The 24236-nt window shown below is 37.2% G+C and overlaps 3 protein-coding genes across 4 annotated transcripts; 2 read left to right on the top strand and 1 right to left on the bottom strand.

The window, feature by feature from the left end:
- The first annotated feature begins 2447 nt into the window (after positions 1 to 2447).
- Positions 2448 to 5486, top strand: LOC127418386 (peptidyl-prolyl cis-trans isomerase NIMA-interacting 4-like). Its single transcript, XM_051659032.1, has 4 exons — positions 2448 to 2550; positions 2943 to 3016; positions 3258 to 3377; positions 5135 to 5486. The coding sequence occupies exons 1-4, from the start codon at positions 2514 to 2516 to the stop codon at positions 5291 to 5293; spliced, it is 390 nt and encodes a 129-aa protein (XP_051514992.1). The 5' UTR covers positions 2448 to 2513; the 3' UTR covers positions 5294 to 5486.
- An 893-nt stretch (positions 5487 to 6379) lies between these two features.
- On the top strand, positions 6380 to 18028 carry LOC127418380 (long-chain-fatty-acid--CoA ligase 4-like). Its single transcript, XM_051659023.1, has 15 exons — positions 6380 to 6499; positions 10921 to 11415; positions 11992 to 12169; positions 12393 to 12502; positions 13078 to 13216; positions 13422 to 13572; positions 13684 to 13807; positions 13934 to 14005; positions 14083 to 14222; positions 14314 to 14483; positions 14797 to 14871; positions 14993 to 15184; positions 15279 to 15393; positions 15517 to 15674; positions 16334 to 18028. Exons 2-15 carry the CDS (start codon positions 11077 to 11079, stop codon positions 16489 to 16491), a joined length of 2121 nt encoding a protein of 706 aa, XP_051514983.1. The 5' UTR covers positions 6380 to 6499; positions 10921 to 11076; the 3' UTR covers positions 16492 to 18028.
- On the bottom strand, positions 16862 to 20116 carry LOC127418385 (NTF2-related export protein 2-like). Of its 2 annotated transcripts, XM_051659031.1 has the most exons (5): positions 20000 to 20116; positions 19760 to 19844; positions 19580 to 19666; positions 19343 to 19487; positions 16862 to 18806 (listed from the first exon to the last, which is right to left on the bottom strand). In XM_051659031.1, the coding sequence occupies exons 2-5, from the start codon at positions 19772 to 19774 to the stop codon at positions 18622 to 18624; spliced, it is 432 nt and encodes a 143-aa protein (XP_051514991.1). In that variant the 5' UTR covers positions 19775 to 19844; positions 20000 to 20116; the 3' UTR covers positions 16862 to 18621. The 2 variants fall into 2 exon arrangements, with proteins under 2 accessions (XP_051514991.1, XP_051514990.1); XM_051659030.1 differs by having other exon boundaries at positions 19760 to 20088.
- Between the last annotated feature and the right edge of the window lie 4120 nt (positions 20117 to 24236).

The raw sequence follows: 24236 nt of genomic DNA, 5'->3' as shown, positions 1-24236 counted from the left end.
ATTCTGAGTAAATAATACATCACAATCTGAGCATAATATAGTTACTTTTGATTATTGATTGTGTTAATCTTTAGCTTTGCTGTGCTTCCCAGAGTTTTCTTGTATCATTGTATCATTGTCTCTGCTACAGCTGAGTGCACAGTGTGTTTCTTGCAGCATAAGCACTTTTAGTTATCTCATATGCCCTCTCCTGGGTCACACAAAATGCAGGCTATTCTATATTAGTACTTTTCTACATTTGATATATAAAAATCTACTATAGTATTTGGTAGCATTGCCTTTAAATTGTTTAACTTTTTTGCCCATTCTTTGGCCCATTCCTCCAGACAGAATTGGTGTAACTGAGTCAGGTTTTAGGCCTCCTTGCTCATACATGCTTTTTCAGTTCTGCCCACAACCTTTTATTCGGATTGAGGTCAGGGCTTTGTGATGGCCACTCCAATACCTTGACTTTGTTGTCCTTTAGCCATTTTGCCACAACTTTGGAGGTAAGCTTGGGGTCATTGTCCATTTGGAAGACCCATTTGCGGCCAAGCTTTAACTTCCTTGCTGATGTCTTGAGATGTTGCTTTAATATATCAATAATTTTCCTTCCATATGATGCCATCTATTTTGTGAAGTGCACCAGTCCCTCCTGCAGCAAAGCACCCCCACAACATGATGCTGCAACCCCCATGCTTCACGGTTGGGATGGTGTTCTACAATGGTCATTATGGTCAAACAGTTACATTTTTGTCTCATTAGACCAGAGGACATTTCTCCAAAAAGTAAGATCTTTGTCCCTATGTGCACTTGCATACTGTAGTCTGACTTTTATGGCAGTTTCGGGGCAGTGAATTCTTCCTTGCTGAGCAGCCTTTCAGGTTATGTCGATATAGGGCTCATTTTACTGTGGATATAGATACTTGTCTGTCTGTTTCCTCCAGCATCTTCACAAGGTCCTTTGCTGTTGTTCTGGGATTGATTTACAAGAGGCACTGAGTTTGAAGGTAGGCCTTAAAATACATCCACAGGTACACCTCCAGTTCAGTACACCTCCTATCAGAAGCTAATTGTCTAAAGGCTTGACATCATTTTCTGGAATTTTCCAAGTTGCTTAAAGGTGCAGTATGTAAGATTCAGAAACACTTGTTATTAATGACACCTTTGGCTGTTAAGTGAACTGCAGCCAGCTACCTGTTGCTTGTGCACACACTCCATAGGGATGCTAGCGAGCATCGGCCAAAACAATGACGTAACGTACAAAGAGACTGGACGTGACCCACCGGCATCATGCTAGCATAATTAAAATTACACAGTTATGATTGTTTTACTACAAACTTTGAGACTAAACTAAAACTACTTATCAGCTAACATAGCATACTGATACACACATACAGCTACATACTACCGAACTATACCAGACAGTTTACTGTTGCCCTGCCCTGTTATGTTGCATTATTGTATGTTTTGTATGTCATATGTTGTACTATGATCAAGAAACCAGCGTATTTGCTTAAATCTATCCTGTATCCCTTACTTTTAGTATAAAGAGAAGATCATTGAAATTATTTGAAAGTTACGAAGCAAGGTAGCTTGCAATTCATCAGCGTTAGCAGGCAAGATCAAGTTATCTAAAATTACACAGATCAATCCTTATGGCACTATATTTCACATGTGTTGCAGTTATGTAAGCTTACCTGTCCAATAAGAAGAATGTCAATTCAGGGTAGGTTTTGATCCCCAAAACCTAACGAAAGTATCCAATGCCCTGCCGATGTTCACTCTAGTTTTCGCTCGACCATTCAGTAGAAGGCTCTTGGAAGCGCGCATAAATGTCACATCCTTTGTGTTTTCCCGGCAAAACCGACCTGCTCCCTCTGCATGAAAATCAGTCTTCAGGCTTTAATAGGCAACCTAGGAAGTCCGGGAAGGGCTCATTTTTAAAGTTGCGTTACAAGCCGTTCACACATTGGCAAAAAAAAAAAAAAAAAAAAAGGCGAATATTACATGAAAATTGTTACATACTGCACCTTTAACTTTTGATCCACTGGAATTGTGATATAGTCAATCAAAAGTGAAACAATCTGTCTCTGAACAATTGTTGGGAAAAATTACTCGTGTCATGCACAAAGTAGATGTCTAACGACTTGCCAAAACTATAGTTTGGTAATATTAAATCTGTGGAGTGGTTACAAAATGTATTTTAATGACTTCAACCTAAGTGTATGTAAACTTCTGACTTCAACTGTATGATAATGAAAGAGCCCAGCTCGAAGAAGTGAAGTCCTTAGGTTTAAGTGGTATGACAGTTCAGAACTTGTTATGGAATATTTCAATAGTATCTAAGGCTCTGTTAGACTATTTAAAAGCAACAGATCTGATTAATAGAATTTAGTTTTTTTTAATCAATCTCTATCTTTATTTTCATTAAACATCAATGCGCCACACTCCTTCCAATAGGTGGCAGAAATGCACCAAAGTTTGTGTGCCAACCGCAAAACCCAAAGAAGAAGAAGAAGACGAGCTCGAAAATGCCACCTAAAGGAAAGGGTGGCAAAGGTGCTAAAGGTAAAACACAAGTATATGATGGTGAATAAACACTGCGTCTAATGTACCAGATAACACCATATTTTAATTTACAGTTTAAAGTTTGTATGTACCAATGGCTTGTGCACATGCTGGCTTGCAATGTTTGCAGCTAACATATTGCTAACACGTTGGTCTGCTTTATTTTAGCTAATTTTGTCGTGTTTTACACGCTTGAGTCCAATTAAATACTGTTCGTGATAAATTTTAGGTCAGTGTTTATTTACAATATGAGCTTAAGTCTGAAGCGTGACGAATTCGCTACTTGTAGTCATCTGAAAATGTCTAAAGCTAGCAAATGTACACATGCACTGAGTATCTATCTTTGTTGCGTAGTTGTACGTTTTAGATCATAAACTAAATGCATATTACAGGAGGGGCTGCTGCCTCATGCAGTGGGGACAGTGATAAGAAGGAGAAGGCTCAGAAAGGAGGGACAGCAGTGAAGGTAAATAAACAACCAATTTAAGCAGTTAAGGTTCAACGAATGACACCAGTTACACTGATTCTAAGTCATCTTAAACACTCTTTTACTGAAAGATCCTAAGACACATTGCCACTCTTAAGCGGTCATTCAGATTAAAATATTTCTGTTATAACTTGACATTTAAATTATTGGTGAAAATACATGAACGTAGTCTCAGGTCAGTCCCCCTTTTTTTTTTCCACACTCTTCATTCTTGTGTTAGGTTCGGCATATTCTTTGTGAAAAACATAGCAAGTGTATGGAGGCAATGGAGAAACTCAAGGCTGGCATGCGCTTCAGTGAGGTGGCAACACAATACAGTGAGGACAAAGCCAGACAAGGAGTAAGTTTTTGATGTAAACAGTGGATCAGTAGCAAATGATATGAAGCTTGCATGATGCGAAAACAGCCAATAGAAATGGATTATACAATGTTCATCCTATGGGTACTACTAGCTCCTTACCAGCAGATGGCAGTCAAGACTCTATACATGCAGGAGTTAGTTCACCCAAAAATGAAAATCCTCTCTTGATTTACTTACCTTTAAAGGAGCAATATGTAATAATTTTATGCTTTAGTACAGTAAATATATCATAACATGTTACCAGAGATTTAAGAAACAGGCTAAGTTGAAATACTGGCTTCTCTGAAAACAATCCTACAGCCAGTATATTCTACTTTGAAATGTCCGTTCCGGGCTAGAATTTCTATTTGTGTTTTGGCCTGTGTGATCCCGCCCACTGCCCATTTCCCAATAGTACTTCGACACCCCGGGTTCCCAGATTTGAAACAAGTTAGCGGGCAAACACAGCGCGCTGCAGCCATGGAAGCCAGCAATACATCTAGCTAACATTGACAGCGTTATAAAAAATCCACATGAGCTGGTTTATAATTTGCAAACATTAAAAACATTGCAAACATATACATTAGCTGATCAACTTACAGTGTAAAGCTCATCGCTTGCCATTGCCAGTTTGCACGTTCCTGTTGCGTGTCATCAACCTGGCAACCCACGTGAGCTTCCAGTCTGGGGAGGAGGGGGCAGGGGAGACAACTCTCTCCAATATTTTGAATTTGGACTGCAATACCCATTTTAAATGCTTGATGTCAATGTTACATATTGCTCCTTTAAGCCAACCCATATGTGTATGACTTTTCTTCTTCAGAAAAAAAACCAAAGTGAAGAATTTCATAAGTAGATTTCAGCTCAGTTTGTCCATACAATGCATGTAAATGAGTACTATCAGGCTGCTGACAGTTTGATGGTCCAAAAGGCATGTTTAGGCAGCATAAAAGTAATCCACATGACTCCAGTCGATCAACCAATGTCTTCTGAAGCAAATTGTTAGGCTTGTGTAAAAAATAAATCGATAATTAAAAATGTATTAACTTTAAAAAGTCGCTTCCTGCCAGCAGTCGACGCATCAGTGATGAAAGCGCAATGGCGTGTTCACGCGAGAAGTCAGAAGTGCGCACTTTTACGCAACAGAGGAACAAACGTCACGTGAGAGTTAGTTCATTTCAAACAGAAATACAACGCTGGGCGGAATCAATGGTTTCAAGTTAAAAACTTTTTAATTATGGATTTGTTTCTTACACCAACCTATCAGTTTGCTACAGAAGACTTTATTTGATCGACTGGAGTCATGTGGATTACTTCTATACTGCCTAAATATGCCTTTTGGACCGTCAAACAGCCAGCAGCCTGATAGTACCCATTTACATGCATTGTATGGACAAACTGAGCTGAAATTTACTTATAAAAATCTTCACATCGGTTCTGCTGAAAAAGGATGGCATAAAGGTAAGTAAATCATGAGAGAATTTTCATTTTTTTGGTGAACTAACCATTTAAATGTATAGTACAGTTTATAGTACTTTTTCATTAAGTTTCATCACTTGAATTGTACTTTGAAGTTGAAAATAAAAATACACTGATGACCCTGTAGACATTCTTTAAAACCTGGTTTTACAATTTTTGTCAATTTATGTTTACCCTGCTATTTATTCCTTTTTCTAAATCTGAAGACTGTTTAATAATTAGTTGATTTCATTTTATCATGGCTTGTACAGTTTAAAGTTTTGGTTTGCATATGGCAGGGTGACCTTGGCTGGATGACAAGAGGATCAATGGTGGGACCATTTCAGGAAGCAGCGTTTGCACTATCCGTCAGCACTATGGACAAACCTGTGTACACGGATCCTCCAATCAAAACAAAGTTTGGCTACCACATCATCATGGTTGAAGGCAAAAAGTGATCCCTCTTAAATGGACTGAACACCTTGACATTGCGTTACAATGGCATTTCATTAACCAACAACACACCAAAACACAGTATAATGCATTTTCAAGATAGCTTGCTGTCATGGAAGATCTCAGAACATTTTTTTTTATTGTCTTGTAAATAGTAGCCAATAAAATTGATCTTAATAAGCAAACTGTGTTGATGAATTTCTCTGTTTGGTGAATGTGTTCTCATCACGATTTTTATTGTAACATCATATTTTGAGTGAGTCGTCTGTCTGATGCTGACATATGTGACGCTTTCCACCAATGGAAGATATAATCAGAGTGTATGTAGCAGAGACGTGTCACTTCTATTAAAAAGAATTGGAGAAATTGGAACGCCCAAGCTAGAAGCTCTAGTGCCCAACGGTCAACGGATGTAGTACGAAGGAAAGAGCCAATCATCTTTTAGATACAGATATAACCTGTCAATCATCTCGAGAATGCGCATGCGCATTAGTTATACAAGCCTGTAAATTTTTATTTATTTAGTTATTTTTGAAATATGTTATTTGATCGTAATCTTGACCAACTGTTTTTGATATTTTGGTGTTCCCCCATTCAAGTAGATAGGAGCTGCACTGGCATGACCGGAAATAGTCTCCTGGGAGCGTTCCAAAGATGGCCACCAGTGGACTGACTTGCTAGAAATACTTTGAAATAATGTAGCGGTTTATTCAAGAAACAAAAGAACTAGAATTTTGTGTTGACATGAAAGGTTAACATTCCTGAGTAACATTAGTATCTTGAAATACTAACCATATGATGTTTGTGATGGTGTTATTTTCACCATCTACAATTTTGGAATTTTGTAACAATTTGATTTCCACAGTGAAACGATAAACTTAAATGTTTTGTTTTGGAAACTACAAGAGAATGTTGTGCTTATGAGCATGATTATTACTACTAGTGGAAAACGCAACATTCTTGTTTTATAGTTAAAAATGTAGTTTAAATTATATATTATCATTTGTCAGCCTGCAGGCAGGCCCCTCTCAACCACATCGGAAGTTTCCTCAACTGCAGGAAGTCAAATTAGTCTAGAGACGACTATTGGCTGAAAAATATGGAGTCAGATGACGCAACATTTCCGGGTGTCGCAGTACGCGCTGGAGGTAACTGTCGGTCATTCAGCTTGCCAGCAGCAACAGACTGGCGTACACGATACGGCTCTGGAGGTAAGAGACTAAACGAGCATCATATTCTAATCAGTTACTCATACACTATTATAATCTAACAAACTCGGTTATGTTTAATCAGGATATATATATTTGTGTTATTTAACGACTTTGTAAATGGCTGAAAGAGGAAAGGGAAGGGTAGCTGGCTAACCTAAGGCTGTTTTATAGACATATAACCTACATTATCAGCAAATCTCAATATGGGACGTATATGTTGGATATGAATTACATTTAAGGTTTTTAAATGGTGTTTTAGTCGACAGTGATTGATATCAGGATAGGTGATGGGAAAGCATGTCTTGGCATCCCCTCGTGATGATGCTGCGTGTGACGTTTTTCATCAGACGCGCCATCATCAATGACTTTAAACCATCAGAATAAAAAGCTTTAACGAATTCCGTAAACATGTTTGTTTAAATAAACCGAGCTGTTTCCACTTTGTGATTGATGGACAACACGTGTTGGCTGTGGCTCAAAATCTAGCGCTGCCTACCTAGAAAGCATTTGGGGCATCATAGGCACGCCCCCAAAATAATCCCGAAAATGCTGTCTAGTCGTGATGTGACTCAGAAGAACGAGTAGTCTCAGAGAGTGATTTGTTCATTTTGTGTTGGCCGCGCACGTGCATTGCGCAACCTCTGATCGTTTGTTACGTGAAAACCGCATAGGCGCTGTACAAGAAACAGAAATTATTAGATTCAAGTAAGATTCAAGTCAGTAAAATGATCCGATCTTCCCATCACTACTGTCTAGGTAGACAGCTCACTAGGTTTTGAGACAGACTGTATTGGCTGCACCTTGGATGATTTCAAGACCTTTAAAGGAATATTCCAGGTTGGTTCAATACAAATTAAGGACAGCATATGTGGCATAATGTTGATTACCACAAAAACTTCATTTCGATTTGTCCCACCTTTTTTATTATAATTTTTTTAAAGCAAAAATCTGGGTGACAGTGTGGCACTTAAAATGGAAGTGAATGGGGCCAATTGGTAAACATTAAAATACTCTTTCAAAAGTATAGCCGCAACACGTAAACAATATGCATGTTAACATGATTTTAGTGTGATAAAATCTCTTACTAACCTTTTCTCTGTAAAGTTATAGATAATTGTACAACTTCGTTGCCTTGACAACGTAACGTCATAAACACTAACCCAAAAACGGCCGTAAAAATTATGATTTAAAAATGTTTGAAGCTCAAATAACACATGCGTTTTAACAGAAGAATTAATGGAATTGCTTTAATAAAATTATAAGCTTCACATTTCTGCTTTTAAACCCTCCAAATAATGGGCCACATTCACTTCCATTGCAAGTGCCTCTCTGTAACCCAGATTTTATTTTTTAAAGAAAAGGAGGCACGTGTCAAAATAATTTTTCTGTGGTACTCAACATTATGCCACAGATGCTGTCAACTGAGATTAATGTGTTGAACCTGGAATGTTCCTTCAAAAGGCCCCTTTAGATCTTTTTAAAATAATTATCACCTTATTTGACCTCAGAATCCTTTAATAATTCTTGACAAATTGTTTTGTTTTCTTACTTTGAAAGCGCAGTTGACATGACAAACCTCATCATTGTATTATGCCAATATCTGAAATTGTAATCATGGCCACACAATAACACTTAGTTGTTATACTGATTGTGGAAACAAAGTGTACTTTTGAAGTGTACACTTAGGTCAGCTTGTCATTAAGTCCACTCTCTTAGTAATCAGAGGTTGGTTTAGATCAAATAAACCTAATAATGAATGCTACCAAGATAATGGGATCAGATCCAGGATCCAATCATTCCATTCCAGTTTGCAGTGTGTCCACCTGCTGATGATATGGCTCGTGAGTGGGGAGAGCTGGAGAGATTATCTTTGGCTGTCTCTGCCTACTAACCAATCTGACTAGGATATAAGGGTTCAGGTGGAGTGCAATCTTTGTACAGGGTTACACTCCAAACTCATCAGGGCAGATTTAAAAAGTGCACCAGTCGGCATCAATGCTTGTTTCATCATAAGTTTATTTGTGGATACTTATTATTACATTTCTATGTACGTGATTGTGCTTCAGGTATTTCCGGCCTGATGTTCTCTCTCTTTCCTGAATAATGATCCAGATACAAAGGTGTGTGAACAACAGTTTTAATATAGTCCTGATTTATTGTAGGGAAATTATATTATAGGGCATTTGTTCTCAATTGTTTTTGTTTTAGGACCTAGATTTTACATTGGACATCAAGTGGCAAACCAACACAGTACAAAACGTAACCTGGAATTAATATCGCCTGGGTCACATTTTCTTTTATCTTGCATAGTTTGGTTCATGGTTTTCAAATAAAAGGGCATGTATCAAGTGACATTATGTGTGTTGATGTACTGTTGACAACAATTGATACAAGAAGTTTTCTCTCCTCCCTTTTAAAAGTTGATGAGCCTATTTATTTATATAAGTCTATTATATTTAATATTCAGTTTATTTCCTAATATCAAACATCTTTCAAACCCAACATATATTACACAGAAGAAAAACTTTGTCCATACTTTGTCCATAAGTTTTAATAAAAAATGAGGTCCAATTGATTCCACCTAATAGATTATTAACTATAACATTTTTGTCATAGTACCACAGTTACTGTTACTATTGTAAAATCATGATGCATTTTAGTAAGGGTGATTATATGTCATTTGAAAAACCTTTAATTTGGCTCATGCACAATGTTATCTTTTTTCCTAAACAGTGCTGTTTATGTCAGGGCTGTCTAGCTGTTTGAGAGGTTTGAACTCCTTTATAGCATTTTCAGATGAGAAGCATATTTATTGCATATAAAGCACCAAACTTGAGATGAATATAATTAAATTTGCCTTGGTGGCCTCAAATCTTGCTTGAGCTGTGTAAAAATTTAAATGGAGGAAGAACACTGCTATTGTTCTTTCCATGCTGTCCCTGACCCAATCCGAGCAGACCTGCAACTCATTTTTGGGTCATGACCCACCAGTTGAGAAACACTGTTACTGGTAAAACCAATTAGTTATTTAGATTTGTATTTTATGTCTAAAACAGCTTGCAGTTTGTTCATGCTATACATTCTAACATGTACTCCCTGGGAATCAAACCCATGGCCTTGGTGTTGCTAGTGTTATGCTCTTCCAGTTGAGCTACAGGAACACCTTGTGTAATATTAATAATTTGGAAAGGTGTCTTGGGAATTAATGGCCTTTTTTACATTTGAGTAGCATAAACTTGTTTGTCTCAAGTCATGAATAATGGTTAATCTGTGTCAACATCACATGCTGCTCCACCAGGATTGATCATGATTTGGTTACAACAGTTTCTGTGTATCACAATGTTGTCAGGCTAAACAAACAGAGGGTGATAACTAACTGCCATTGTTGGGTTCTGGTTATCTGCTACTCATGGGTCGGTGTCTGGCCTAGCCAGTGCACGATGACCTACATTTAACTTTTGCCATTAGCTGTTTGGTCTTTGATATACTTTCGCAACCCCCAGGCCAGCTGGTCACAGCTGTCTTCACTGTCAGTTAGGATTTGCACTTAGACTGGCATCTAATTTAATAAACCATGTGCTGCTTGTTACCACAGTTACAGTTAGATGCAAAATAATGTACATTTCCAAGGTCTTTGTGTACAGGTTTTATAGTAGTGTTAATGCTGAAGAAACTTCTGATGTGTGGACAACAGTCCTTTTTACTTCCTCAATACGATTCATGTGATTAAGAGATACTGATCATCCTGAGATAAGATCTCATTTTTAGCACAAGTTAACATATTTGACTGATGATGGAAGTAAAATAAAATATCCTTCAAACTCAGATTTGTTTTTAAACCATTATTTACTTCAGTACAGATGCTTTTAACAACTTAATGTTTTCAAGTTATACATTGAACAGTATGCTTGTGTTCCCTGGAAATTTAATCCATGACCTTGGCATTGTTAGCACCATGCTCTGCCAGTAGAGGTTCTGTTACACTACATATAAATAAATATATCCACTTTTTAATTTGTATTTGTTCTTGACAAACATTAATCTTCAATAAGCTAGGAAACTGACATAATCTTTTATATTGTGTTAGTGGCTTTTGTTCATCAATCTGCCCTCTCTTGCAGGCAGGGCATCCCTGCAGGATGTTTATGATTTCATAGTGGTGTTAAATGAGAACCAGTGAGGCACTTTTCATTGGCTTTCAACACATGTGACCGTCCCATAATAAGCCTTGGTTGTCTCATTTATGTAGCTTAATGAGTGCACTTTTCCATTCAACAAAACCCACAGGAAGTCTCAAACCTGTTCTTTTTTATATAAAGCCACATACACTTCATTTGGGGGACTGTATTTTATTAATTTTTGTCTGTTTATTACACTTTAACATTGTTACATTTCCTCTTTGTTACTGTCATCCACATCAGGTTACACATTTTGGAGCCAATAAGACATCCCTAAGTCTTCCTGAACTTTGACCCCAGGATCCTCATTTGGACCCTGAACAACAGATTCCCTCTATATCAGGCTTGGCCTGATCCCTTCATCTCACAGTTTTTTTCACAGCAGACGTGCGTCTAAACATGGACCGGAGCACCATTCTACTGTTTCCCGTACATGCACTTGTGTGGCTATACTCCCTCCTGAGCTTTCTGCCATGGTACTTCCTCACGGGAGCACAGGAAAAGAAAGCCCTGGCAAAGAGGCTGAAATCCAAGTCTACCACAGGCCAATCGGATGGACCTTACCGTTCCGTTGATCACTTTGAATCTCTGGTGAGGGTGGATTTCCCTGGAAAAGACACCCTTGACAAGCTGTTTGACTATGCGGTGCAGCGTTTCGGTGAAGCAGACTGCCTGGGTACCCGAGAAGTTCTCAGTGAAGAAAATGAGACCCAACCGAGTGGGAAAGTCTTTAAAAAGGTACATCTTGTAGCACCTAAGATCAAACATCCAAACTCTATGGCTACATTCACAACCGAAGCCAAAGTGCCTAATTCATATTTTCTGCTCAAATCCAATTTATTTAGTGACCTTTTAAATGTGGCCCAGACACTGGTCTAAACAGGCAAAGCTTCTGAACTGGACTGTATGCAAAATACCCTACCTTGGCATCGTCAACAAATTTAATTTTAAAATTAGCAAAATACTGTATATGAAATTAGAAGAACTTTGGTTTTCCAGTTTACATTTTTTCATCAGCTCGTCAGACCTGAATGTACACACCAAAGGCACAATGCAAAAAAATCTGATTCTTATCCCATTCATTTCCACCTATGGAAGTGGCCCAGATCTGCATAAAAATGTCAGATTCTGGGAAATATTTGCTGTTCACACTGTCATCCAAAGAAACCGATCTGTATCACATGTGAGGGGAATAAAAAATGGATTTGGTCCACAGTCAAATGCTCTGTGCTCTTGAGAACTCGTGAGTAAAGCAAATATTTATCAATACAAAGGTGTTTGACAAAGGTGTTTTGACTTGTTTTGTATTGGCAGTTAATTCTTGGTGATTATAAGTGGAAGTCCTATAAGGATCTGGATGTTGAGATCAGTCAGTTTGGGAGTGGGCTGGCAGCACTAGGCCAACAGCCAAAAAGCACCATTGCCATTTTCTGTGAGACACGTGCGGAGTGGATGATTACTGCTCAGACCTGCTTCAGACGCAATTTCCCATGTAAGGACACAAATTATTTTTACTCCCACTTACCACACTTTCCTTTTTCTTTTCCAAAAAGGAAAGAATAATGTTATGCAAACACATTTTCAGGCTTTAACCCTTAGTCCTGTGATGTTTCATAAGTATTTTGTGATGACTCTAAACTAAACAATGTGTTGCTTTTATTTTCATCTTTTGTTCAACTGTGTCTTTCATGTTTTTTTCTTTTGTTTTGTTGTAGTGGTGACCTTTTATGCGACTCTTGGAGAAGAGGCAGTGGTTTTTGGATTGAATGAATGTGGAGTTACCCACCTCGTCACCAGTGTAGAACTGCTGGAAACCAAGCTGAAAGTGAGCTTTTTTTATTATTATTTGGATTAGGGCTGTCAATTTAATATTCAAACATGCCCCCTATTCATACGTAAGTTGCGCAGTAAGAATGTTCTTACCATCAGAACAATTCAAGCCTGATGTACCTACCACCTTGATGTTTTTACAAATGTGTGGCAGTAGGGGGCAGTCAGCGCTGAAACTGTACAGGCAGCATATGGCCTTTAGTCTTTGAGGTCATCTACACGCTAGTGTACTTCAAACGTGATCAAAAACTTTTAGCAGATATACGTATTTTAAAATGTACAGTTTCTCTCTTTCAGTAAACCAGACCAAAAATATTGATGACACCCATGAGTCCACATTGTTTCCTATAAAAAGCTCTCTACAACAAGAATGTCTCTTCCCCCTAATACCACTTGCCATTGATTAGTAATAGCAAGTAGAAAATCATCGTTAATAATGGCTATGACTAAACATAAACTAAAGCCTATTGGCTATTTAAAAAAAGTGGTGGGGAGGCACAAGCCCTTTGATATGTCCCTCTCCAACTTCCACAGCATATAACAATTTACTTTAAAACCCTTTCCATACAGAGCGTTCTTCCTCAAATCCCCAATCTGAAACACATCATCTGTGTGGACAGGAAGGGTATCAACACTGCAGGATATCCACAGGGCATACAGATCCACAGCATGCATTCTGTGGAGGAGCTAGGAGCCAAGCCAGAAAACTGTAAGCACACTTTAATGTGGATGTTTATTACATTTTATAAATATCACAAACCTTTGTTGACATTTCTATATTATTAATTAGACTTTTCAGTGATTGCCTGTAGTATGCCCTCAGTACACCCACGCATTATTGATCTGAATAGAGACTTGTGCTGTAGCTAAATAGAACCATCTCAGAGGTAAACAGTATGTATTTTGTGTTGTAGTGAGCAGAGAAATAGTGAAGCCTGTTCCATCAGACCTTGCTGTTATTATGTACACCAGCGGTTCTACTGGCAGACCTAAAGGAGTAATGATTATCCATAGTAACCTCATTGGTGGCATGGCAGGCCAGTGTGAAAGGATACCTGGCTTGGGGTATGTACAATGACCATTAATGAATCAGAGTATATAAATTGAACAGAATTGTTTTACTAATTAAAATGCAGCATGGTAGTTTTGCTTTAATGTGCCTGGATGCTTCTACAGCCCAAAGGACACATACATTGCTTATCTTCCTTTGGCTCATGTGTTGGAAATGACAGCTGAGATCTCATGTGTGACCTATGGCTGCAGGATAGGCTATTCCTCCCCACAAACTCTGTCTGATCAGGTACAGCACTCTAATTCATTACAGGATCAGATAAATCTCATCCAGATTTGTGAGCTTTTTACAAAATAATAAAATGCTTGTTAATCTTTCACTCATTTGATTCAACGGCTTGTTTTTGCCTTGTAGTCAACCAAGATTAAGAAGGGAAGTAAAGGTGACTGCACTGTGCTAAGACCTTCCTTAATGGCTGCTGTACCTGTAAGTTGGACTCTATAAACATCTTAAGTCTTGTTTCATTCACACAATCCTAAAATCTCACACTTCTCTTCTATCAGGAAATAATGGACCGAATCAATAAGAATGTCATGAGTAAAGTGCAGGAAATGAGCTGTGTGCAGAGGACCCTGTTCAAACTGGCTTACGACTACAAGCTCGAGCAGATCAAGAAGGGTTACGATGCGCCGCTTTGCAATATGTAAGTACAGCTCAAAATGGGCATTTATTTCATCGCATTTGCTCTTTTCAATTGACCTGGAATACTGATTGTATTGTTTCCTGATGTTTAGTGTGTTTAAGAAAGTGAGAGCGCTGCTGGGTGGGAATGTACGTATGATGCTGTCCGGAGGAGCTCCTCTGTCTCCTGCCACTCAACGCTTCATGAACATCTGTTTCTGCTGTCCTGTTGGTCAGGGATATGGTCTTACAGAGACCTGTGGAGCAGGCACTATAACTGAGGGTGAGGAACCTTACTACATCTGAAGAGGCTTTTAAAAATTACATTTTCTGTCTTTTCCTGCACTATAAATTCTTTTTTTGTTGTTGTTGAAACATCTTCACAGCTTCCATGGGTACTGTGTAAGGGCTGTAAAGTGTTTTAACATAATTACAAGCAACTAACTTAAATTGGAAGAACTGATGTCAAAGTCCTGGTCCATTGGACATTCTTTAGGACACCAATTCCTCTACTATGCAACATAATCTGGTCATGTTCAAATAGCCTAATTCAAAATTTTAGCTGTATTGATGACGGTTGTTTCATTGTTGTGCAGTTGCAGACTACAGCACTGGACGAGTAGGAGCTCCTCTGATCTGTTGTGAGATCAAACTAAAAGACTGGGCAGAAGGTTAGTGAATATTACCAACACAATCTATTCTATTTAACAACTTATTCATATGAACTCTGCTGTACTTCACTCTTGCATTCATAATATTCTTGCGAATAAGAAATTGTGTCCTTTCCTTCAGGTGGCTATACAAAGCACGACAACCCTCATCCTCGTGGTGAGATCCTCATTGGAGGTCCTAATGTGACCATGGGCTACTACAGGAGTGACATCTCTAACAATGAGGACTTCTATGTGGATCAGAATGGACAGCGATGGTTTTGCACTGGTGATATCGGGGAGATGCACCCTGATGGCTGTCTTCAGATTGTTGGTATGACTACAATGAAGTCCTGTTTCTTTTGTGTAAAATCATTTTTCGCTTCTATCTGTATTCTATTGTTATATTTGTGTTTTGTAATGCCTAGATCGCAAGAAGGACCTTGTGAAACTTCAGGCCGGGGACTACGTCTCTTTAGGCAAAGTTGAGTCAGCATTGAAGAACTGTTCTCTCATTGACAACATCTGCGCATACGCAAACAGGTTTGTCACACTCAGCCTTGCCTGACAAATATGGAATGTTATTGATCCTAACAAAGGATCCTCTCTTTGGAACGGCTGATGTAGTGTATACAGACCTCTCTCTCTTCTCGCTCTGCCCACCAGTGACCAGAACTACGTCATCAGCTTTGTTGTTCCTAATCAGAAGAAGCTCACAGCTCTTGCCAATCAGAAGGGTATCGAGGGCACGTGGGAAGAGATCTGCAACCATCCACTTATGGAGAGGGAAGTTCTGAGAGAAATTAAGGAAGTTGCAACTTCAAGTGAGTATAACTTCCGGTATTAGAAGTATACAGCAGCAGTGAGAATGGTTCAAAAGTAAAGGCCTGTTCAGACCAAGTCTTAAATTTTTGGCATGAAAATGTTAATGTAAAAAATAGCTGATCTTGCCCTCATGGGTGTATCCAATTTATTGTCTAACCAAATGCTTTCTAGAATGATTTCGTCCCCTGACTAGCAATAGTAAGAAGCAAATTGTGGTTCATGACTGTGACACAAACTAAAGGTCATTTAAGTTTTTAAAAGGTTCCTGCTTCAAAAAGTGGAAACACAGGAAAGAAGAAACCTTTGAAAAAGAAGCCTTTATTTTTTGTCACACATTTTACATTTTGAACATATACAGTGAAATTATTTTTTTGCATAGCACAGGGTTAGCCATGATACAGCGCCCCTGGAGCAGATAAGGTCAAGGGCCTTGCTTACGGGCCCAACAGTGGCATCTTGGCGGTGCTAGGCTTGGACACCTGACCTTCTGGTCAGTAACCCAGAGCCTTAACTGCTGAGCCACCACTGCCCCCAAAAACTGTACTTTTCAAACCAATTGATAAGTTCTTTAGTACACCTCAAAAGATTAATATCAAAATGAATTGTAAGAAACCTTTTAGGCTCAGAACATGTCTTGATCATTTTTGCGTGATTCCAGTTAAACTACAGCGCTTCGAGATACCAGTCATGGTCCATTTGAGTCCGGAGCCATGGACCCCTGAGACAGGCCTAGTGACTGATGCATTCAAACTGAAGAGGAAGGAACTGAAGAACCACTATCTTAATGACATCGAAAGAATGTATGGCCACAAGTAGGACCTCTTATCACAGCCAAAGACACCTTCATCAGATCCTCGCAGTGTACAATTGCTGTATATCAATAAATGTTTAAAAAAAAAAAAAAAAGTTTGCCACAACCTCACCACTGCCCATTGCTTAGTGATGTGCACCAATTTTTGAAGACAAACAGTGTTGATGAGCTGTTGGTCTGTGCATTTTTTATTCTGGATAACAAGCAGAGCTATGTGGTCTTTTCATTCAAAGAACTGTAGTCTCTTTGCTATAAAGTAGTTTACAATAAAATGAGTCATAGCTGAGTAGACCTGTTGGGTAGTGGACAATATTCAGCTTATCCAACATAAAACATCCACTAATTTCTCCCTGTAGTATGCAGGAGTCTATTGTAAAAAAAAAAAAAAAAAAGATTTCAACCATTGAACAGCGATATACTGCCATCACTTTTTGTTGTTGTATGAAAATGTATCTTTGTAAAAAAAAAAAAAGTTTTTTGTTTGTTTGCATGGTTTAAAAGAATTTGAAAAATTAATTGCTAGCTGAGGTTGTCATTGCACTGCGAAACTCTGCCTCCTTTTGGAGGAAAGTAATATATACAGTGGTGATGTTTCTGTGCCTTCTGATTGTTTGTTATTTTCAATGTTGATTCCCTATTGGTGGTAAATTCCTGTGCTTCATCCACTCAGTACATCAGGAGCTAGCGGCTCCTTGATGGTTACAAACCACTGTTATTTCACTTGAGTTTATTTTATGTTGAAAATGTATCTAGTGGAGTTAGTTCTGAGTTCTTTTGTTCCATATGCTCATGGAATGACTTGGGATTTGTTGAGATGACTTGCAAGTGGTTTGTTGCTGATTTGTACTGTTAGACAACTGAAATGAAGGGAAATTTTTTTAGGAATAATATCTTCCCATCTTAAGCCACAGAGGTAATGGTTGTAGTACAGCCGTATCATCATTTTTTATACTGACATAAATCACTGATTCTAGTGTTGACCATGTCTGGAGAAAGTGATTTGTTTATAGAGCTCTTTAGGTTGAAGTCCACAAACTCGGAAGAGAATTCGCCTTGGGTTCCCTGTGGACTTTCCTATTGGTTTTTTAAAAATGATAGTTTTGGATTTATGAGAAATATAAGGACTGGGGTAAATATTACTTGACAATATATGGATGTTTTGTTGTACTCGTATATCAAACAGGAATTTTCAAGCTGCATTGAACTGCAGACTTTTTAAAAATAAATTTGTAATTAATGTTGTAGAACAAAACGTCCAAGCATCTTCAAGTAATGTTAACCATAGACCTTATTTTACTCAAAAGTTGAAACACCCCATCATCAAAACCCATAGTAAATCCTTATTGAACCATGGCGAATTACATTTCCGAGTTCGCCTAAGAATTGACATCACAGCTGAACAGCTCTATTGTCACAAGCTCTATTATCTGATTATTTATATATATATATATATATCATCAGATTTTAATACATTTGGTAATGTTATCACCTCTGTTCTAAAATAAGTTTTCTGAGATCATTGAAAAAAAAAAAAAAAACAAATTCAAATCCACATTAACTTTACCCTCCACAATGTTTGACAAACCCTTATCTGCCCGTTAATATTGTACTTCATATTGTAATTTATTAGGTCAAATATGCATTTCAATAGTTTTTACCCTTTTTAATTTATTTTTTATTTAAGTTTTTATTGTACAGACACTGTAGTATCTTGGTTTAACAAATGTTTCTCTCTGGAGAAAAGTGTAGTTTTATTTATGTTATTTGCACTTATGTTTTCAGGGATTTTTAGCCATTATTTATATCTGTTAATTCAACAAATCTAGCAGTTATTTCATTTGTTATGGAATGTTGTCTCCCTTCCTCCCCCCAGCCCTCAGGGTTCTCTAAAAGCAGGACTACATGGTAAAATGTTTGCATTTGAAAAATTGTGAATTTGCTTGTAGAATGTTCTATGATTATGTATTTTTATTGTAGGTCACTGTATGTAATATGCTGCATAAAAGTAAATGTTTTCTACTAAATATGTGGTGTTATGTATTAGAAATAGTTGCCATAATTTAATGTGCATACATAAAACAAGGTTTTTGTGTACAAAAAAAAAAAAAAAAACAACAAAAGATTGGAGATATAATTCAGTTTGCCCAATCCTGAAAGCGGAAACAGTCACTTGCAATCTTCCATACTGGCTGGTCACTGTTAGGGGAGGCTTGGGCAGTTAATAAGAAATTCTGGTTGAAGTATCTCTGTTTGTTTCCATCAAACTTCACCGAGCCCGCTGTAACCACCAACAAAGTGGTTTGGCCTTGAGTTGCTTGTTCTGATAAAAGATATGACACACAATTAAATGCTTCTCATTTACTGTTTTTAGCTCTACATCGAAAACGTACAAAACGGGCCACAGCAACATATGTAAAAATGTGGATTAGAATGGTGGTTCTCAACAGGTCTCTGCTGATAGGATTGTGGACAACAGGCTTCCCATATATTTTTGTTGTTTATGTTAATGGATGTGTCCAAACTCAATTAATCTGTCACTTGGTAGTAAGGCTAATACTAATACAATATTTTGACAAATGTCTATTCCATTATAAATCTGGTAAATCACACTAAATCACTTATGCATTTACAAAATTTTCTATTTCATATTGCTGGGTATATGCAGTGTTTGGTAATATTAATACATTTCTTGTTTGATTACAGACATTTTTGTTTCTTGCATGATGATTAGGGGGGTAAGTATGGTGTTGTTGGGTCACCACTTGATGCCTAAAGTAAAATCTGGGTTCAGAAGCAAATCCAGTTGAGAACCACAATATTGGTATATTGCAATGGGTGCACTCGTATCTTACATACCATGTACAGGCTGACAGTCAAGAGTGTGCACTTGAAATTCACTGGAGGGGAGGGACTCAAAGAAATCACTGAGAGCATCTAGACCTGTGACAGCATTGCCATTCCACACCAGCGTTGCTTTATCCAGATATAGCCTTATCAAATTCTAAAAGCAATCTTTCATTACAATTTTTTTTAAAGCAAAAATAATTCACATAATGAATCAAATGTTCAACCAAAAACATGAGCTGTGCATACCCGTCTTTTCTTGTCCATGCAGTCATAATAAATATTGACGAATTCCTCTGAGTATCGACACGACTGATCAACGTGAGTCCTGAAGTCCTGATCGATATCAAAGTGAGAAATTACATGTACCATTTTGAAAACGGTTACGTATAAATATTTACATAAATTGTCATCGATGAACAGACTTACCACCGCTGAACCCATGCTATTAATCGCCGCACAAACTTCACCGATCTCCTGCTGAATACGTTTGATAATCAGTGCTTCTCAGTGGCTAATATCAAAAGTACAATTAAAACAAAGAGCCTTTAGTCATTTAAAATGCAGGCACGAGCCTGTTGACAATAAAGCTGTCCCACGTGAAATGGCAGTTTCTAAGACAATGAAGCGAATGTGTAGTTTATATCAAGTATGAAAAGAATGACATACCGTCAAAAAACTGAATTATGTAAGTTTAGTCTTTTAAAAAATAGACGCAACCACACAGAAAACGCTCAAATGCACGTGTTCACAAATATTGTTCCGTTGGAAACATGCACTCATTTTTAGTTCTCAACAACGACTATTTCATATCACAATGTTTTTAAGTATTCTAGATTAAAATGTAAATAAAGTGGGATTAAAAAAAAATACGATTATGCTGGGTGTTAAAAGTATAAATATTATAATTATAATTTTATCCTTTAACTAACTGAATGGCTGACTTAGCCTTTATAAAAAATGTTTTTATTATAACAGGGATTATTGTAAATTATAAACCATTGCGAACCATACAAATTAAACAATTTAACAATTAAAACACTGGATGCAAATTTTATTTAGGTGACAAATTCTGTAATTTTTTTTTTATCAGGCAAATTTGGCGACACCTTACGGAAGCTCTGAACCGCACGGTGAAAAAAAAAATAAAAAATAGTGTCTCAGTTCCTTCCTGAACCTAAGTCTTAATTTTTTTTCTCTCTTCCTAAAATTTTTTTTCTCTTCCAAAATTTTTTCTTCTTTCTTCAAAAAAGTTTTTTTTTTCTCTCTTAAAATTTGTTTTTTTCTCTCTCTTCAAATTTTTTTTTCAAAATTCTCTTCAAAAAAATGCATGCGGTACCAACCTTGGCCACCAGGTGCCACTATCAGTAAACATGTAATCTTATGCTTTTAATGCTTTCGCTGTTGCTATGTAGCTGAAAAATACATTTATTATTTATTTAAGGGTTTGCAAACCTTAATCAAGACAAAATCAGGTTACATATGTTTGATATGGCATTCGTTTTCGTGTAACAACTGGAGTTATTTATTTTTTTGTTTGAAATTGTTGGTCTTTCTAAACCATCTATGTCGTTTGCTCAGTGTTACATGGTGGAAGCGAAGGAATGTATTGAGGAAAACGGGAAACATGGGGAAATTATTATTATGTCTGTCCTTTTGAAGTGTTAGGGGTACATCTGGTAATGTTAATATTGTTGTAAGTAATCTAATTTCTAAACGAAATGATCATTTATAAATTAAATCCTCGCGACTGAACGGGGATGTCATGTGCAGACTTTCATGGTGGAATTTAATTATAATAATATATTTTAATATAACAAGTTGTCTATGCTTTTGAAACACACTGTCTACTGCAGAAGTGAAGAGTTCCAGATGAAGAATGTCAAATAAATATCCAAATATGGTTGGTCTGTCTAAACATGAGCTAGACAGTTACGCCGATGTAAAATGCTGACCCCAAACAAATTGGTGAGGGGTGAGGAATCATCTATATTATCGCTCCCCGTGTTCCACTGGGGGGAAGAATAGTAGGCTACACTCACCTTAGTATTAGCAGTATGGGTGTGAAGCTATAAAAGTATAATGATTTCAAGCCCCCCCCCCCGCGCCAAACACTCACTCACTCACTCACTCACTCACTCACTCACTCACTCACATGAGTGCAGAGAAATGGCAGCTCATTGAGCTCATGGGCATATGACAGACACCAGCTGCTAGCTTGTCAGCGAAAGTCCTACTGGTTATAGGGAAGTGGTGAAGATGACTGCCAGATATTATGGTCCTTCTGCTTGTGTAGCAACCACAATTGCACAAATGGTGCAATTTAAGCAATATGTCATGAAAGATCAGTCTGATTGTCCCTAAGCTTTGAGTAGCTATGAAAAGTTGTTGGGTGGAAACTTCCAGTTACACAATTGAAACAGAATGTTTACCATAAAGGTGAAATGTGAATGGCCATGAAAACTATCATGCTGACAGTGAGGACGGTGTGTAGTAGCAGCATTTTATTGAATGAAAGTAGTGCTATGTATAAAATATAAATAGTATAAAATACATTTTAAATACACAGATAAAAGCCTACAGATAATTTAGTATTTTTACATCATTATAAATAATTCAAATATTACATAGGTCTTCTCTCCCCAGTGACCTGGTTAACTATTGTCATGATTAAGAGTTTAAGATCACCCTAAATTTTGACCTTTAATTCAATAAGAGTACATTAACACTTAATACGGTACTATCACTTAGTACCGAGATATGGAAATGCAACCTTAGTCGAGTCATTTTTATTTGTAGGCTATAGCGCTTTTCACAATACACAGTTTCAATGAAGCTTCACAGAAAAGTATGCTGTAATATCTGAAATGTCTTGAGAGTCCTCGTTGAGCAGTTTCATTTGTAAAACGTAATTGAAAATCATGCCTAAAAATTATTTGTCTGTAGGCCCCTAAAGAGCAAGCCAAAGGCAACTGTGGCAAGGAACTCAAAACTCCATAAGATGTTAGTTAATGGAGAAAAAAAAAAAAATACTTGGGAAAAACCAGGCTCAGCTGTGGGAGCCAGTTCCCCTCTGGCTATACAGCATTAATATATTACGCAAATATCAGTTAGATACATGTAATACAAGTAATGGATTAAGTAACTGAGTATATTTTTGGTGGGCAATGTTTGATATTGACTAAACTGTAAGATGAATGATTAAATGTCTTTGAAGTCCATCCCGAATTGACTGCGGAAGTGCACGTGGATGCAGTGTTCTTAGTTATTTGGCTGATAAAGGCTTTAGTTGGCAGTAATTTATTGTATTCCATCTTAAGAAAAGTGATGCAAGCAGTGGTCATAGGAGTGTTACTTGCTGTTTGATTGGTTTGTATTTCAAAGCAGTTTATTCACTGTGTTGTCCATCCTAAGAACAACATGATGAAGACTGGGGTCAGTGAGGTGTGCCTTGCAGTCCGGCTGGAAGTTTGTGGCAGTTCATTTTCATTGAAATCCATCCTATGACCAAGGTGCAGGCAGTGGCCAGTGAACATGTAGGTAGGGAACATGGTGAATTATAGCGCGATAGAAGGTTGCTTAAGTACTTAGGAGCTAGACCATTCAAAGATTTGTAACTAGTCAGCAGAATTTTAAATTGATATGAAAGCTAACAGGCAGCCAAAGTAGTGACAATAAAATTTGGCTGATATGATTATATTTCTTAGTTCTAGTAAGTACTCTAGCTGCTGCATTTTGAACCAACTGAAGCTTATTTATTAAGCCTGAAGGACATCCACCCAGTAGTGCATTACAGTAATCTAGTCTTGAGGACTTGAACGCATTCATTAGCTTTTCGCCATCAGAAACAGAGAGCATGTGCCGTAATTAAGCGACATTTCTAAGGATGAAAAAATGCATTTCTACAAACACTGGAAATGTGATTTTCAAAGGACAGATGGCTATCAAACATAACACTCAAGTTCTTAACTGAAGATGATGTAACCATATCCATCAAGAGACAAATTTTATTCTAGCATCTTATTTTTAGATGTCAAATAATTAATATCTCTATTTTGCCTGAATTGAGTAGAAGGAAATTTCTAGCCATACAATTTTTGACGTCACTGATGCACTCTGCTAACATGGATAATTGGAAAATTTTGAAACAAAAAACAAAAAACACTGTATTCGTGAAAAAAGTCGACATATTTTAATACGAGACGTGTACAATTAATGTGTTTGATAAAAATACAATAAAGTTATATTAAATAGGGTAAAAGCTCTTTAGTGTCCTAAGTTTTTATAAATGTGACCTTAATTGCCTACCGTCTGTAAGCTGTTAGTGTCTTAACGACCGTTCCACAGGTGCATGTTCATTAATTGTTTATGGTTCATTGAACAAGTATGGAAAACATTGTTTAAACCCTTTACAATAAAGAACTGTAAAGTTATTTGGATTTTTACAAAATTATCTTTAAAATACAGTGTCCTGAAAAAGGGACATTTCTTTTTTTGCTGAGTTTATATATATATATTTAATTCTATATATTATTATTCTATATTCTTTCCCAAGCTCAAGGTTGTTTTTAGAAGGGAAAAAAAATACATTGAATGGTCAAATTTTATATCTGGTATCCGGTTTTATGGGCAAAACGCAGTGGTTATATTCTTGTAAAACAATCTGAAAATACCTGGAAGCAAATACGGGAAACGAAATTAGAGGGCATCATGCCATATTTTCCAACCACTTTCATGATGTCCCAAACTCTACTTCCACTAAAAAGTACAAAGTACAAAAAGTACAAAGCTGAGTTAATGAATATTAATATTATCATCTGACATTACTCTGAAATCCTACTGGAACAACTTTCCTTTTTGTATCTAATTAAACTGATGTAACTTTTTCTGTGTTAAAATTCCTTCT

Source organism: Myxocyprinus asiaticus, chromosome 27 (assembly GCF_019703515.2).
Source record: "Myxocyprinus asiaticus isolate MX2 ecotype Aquarium Trade chromosome 27, UBuf_Myxa_2, whole genome shotgun sequence".
NCBI lineage: Eukaryota > Metazoa > Chordata > Actinopteri > Cypriniformes > Catostomidae > Myxocyprinus > Myxocyprinus asiaticus.
The sequence above is the reverse complement of the archived record's forward strand: the minus strand, read 5'-3'. Positions and strand labels throughout refer to the sequence as shown.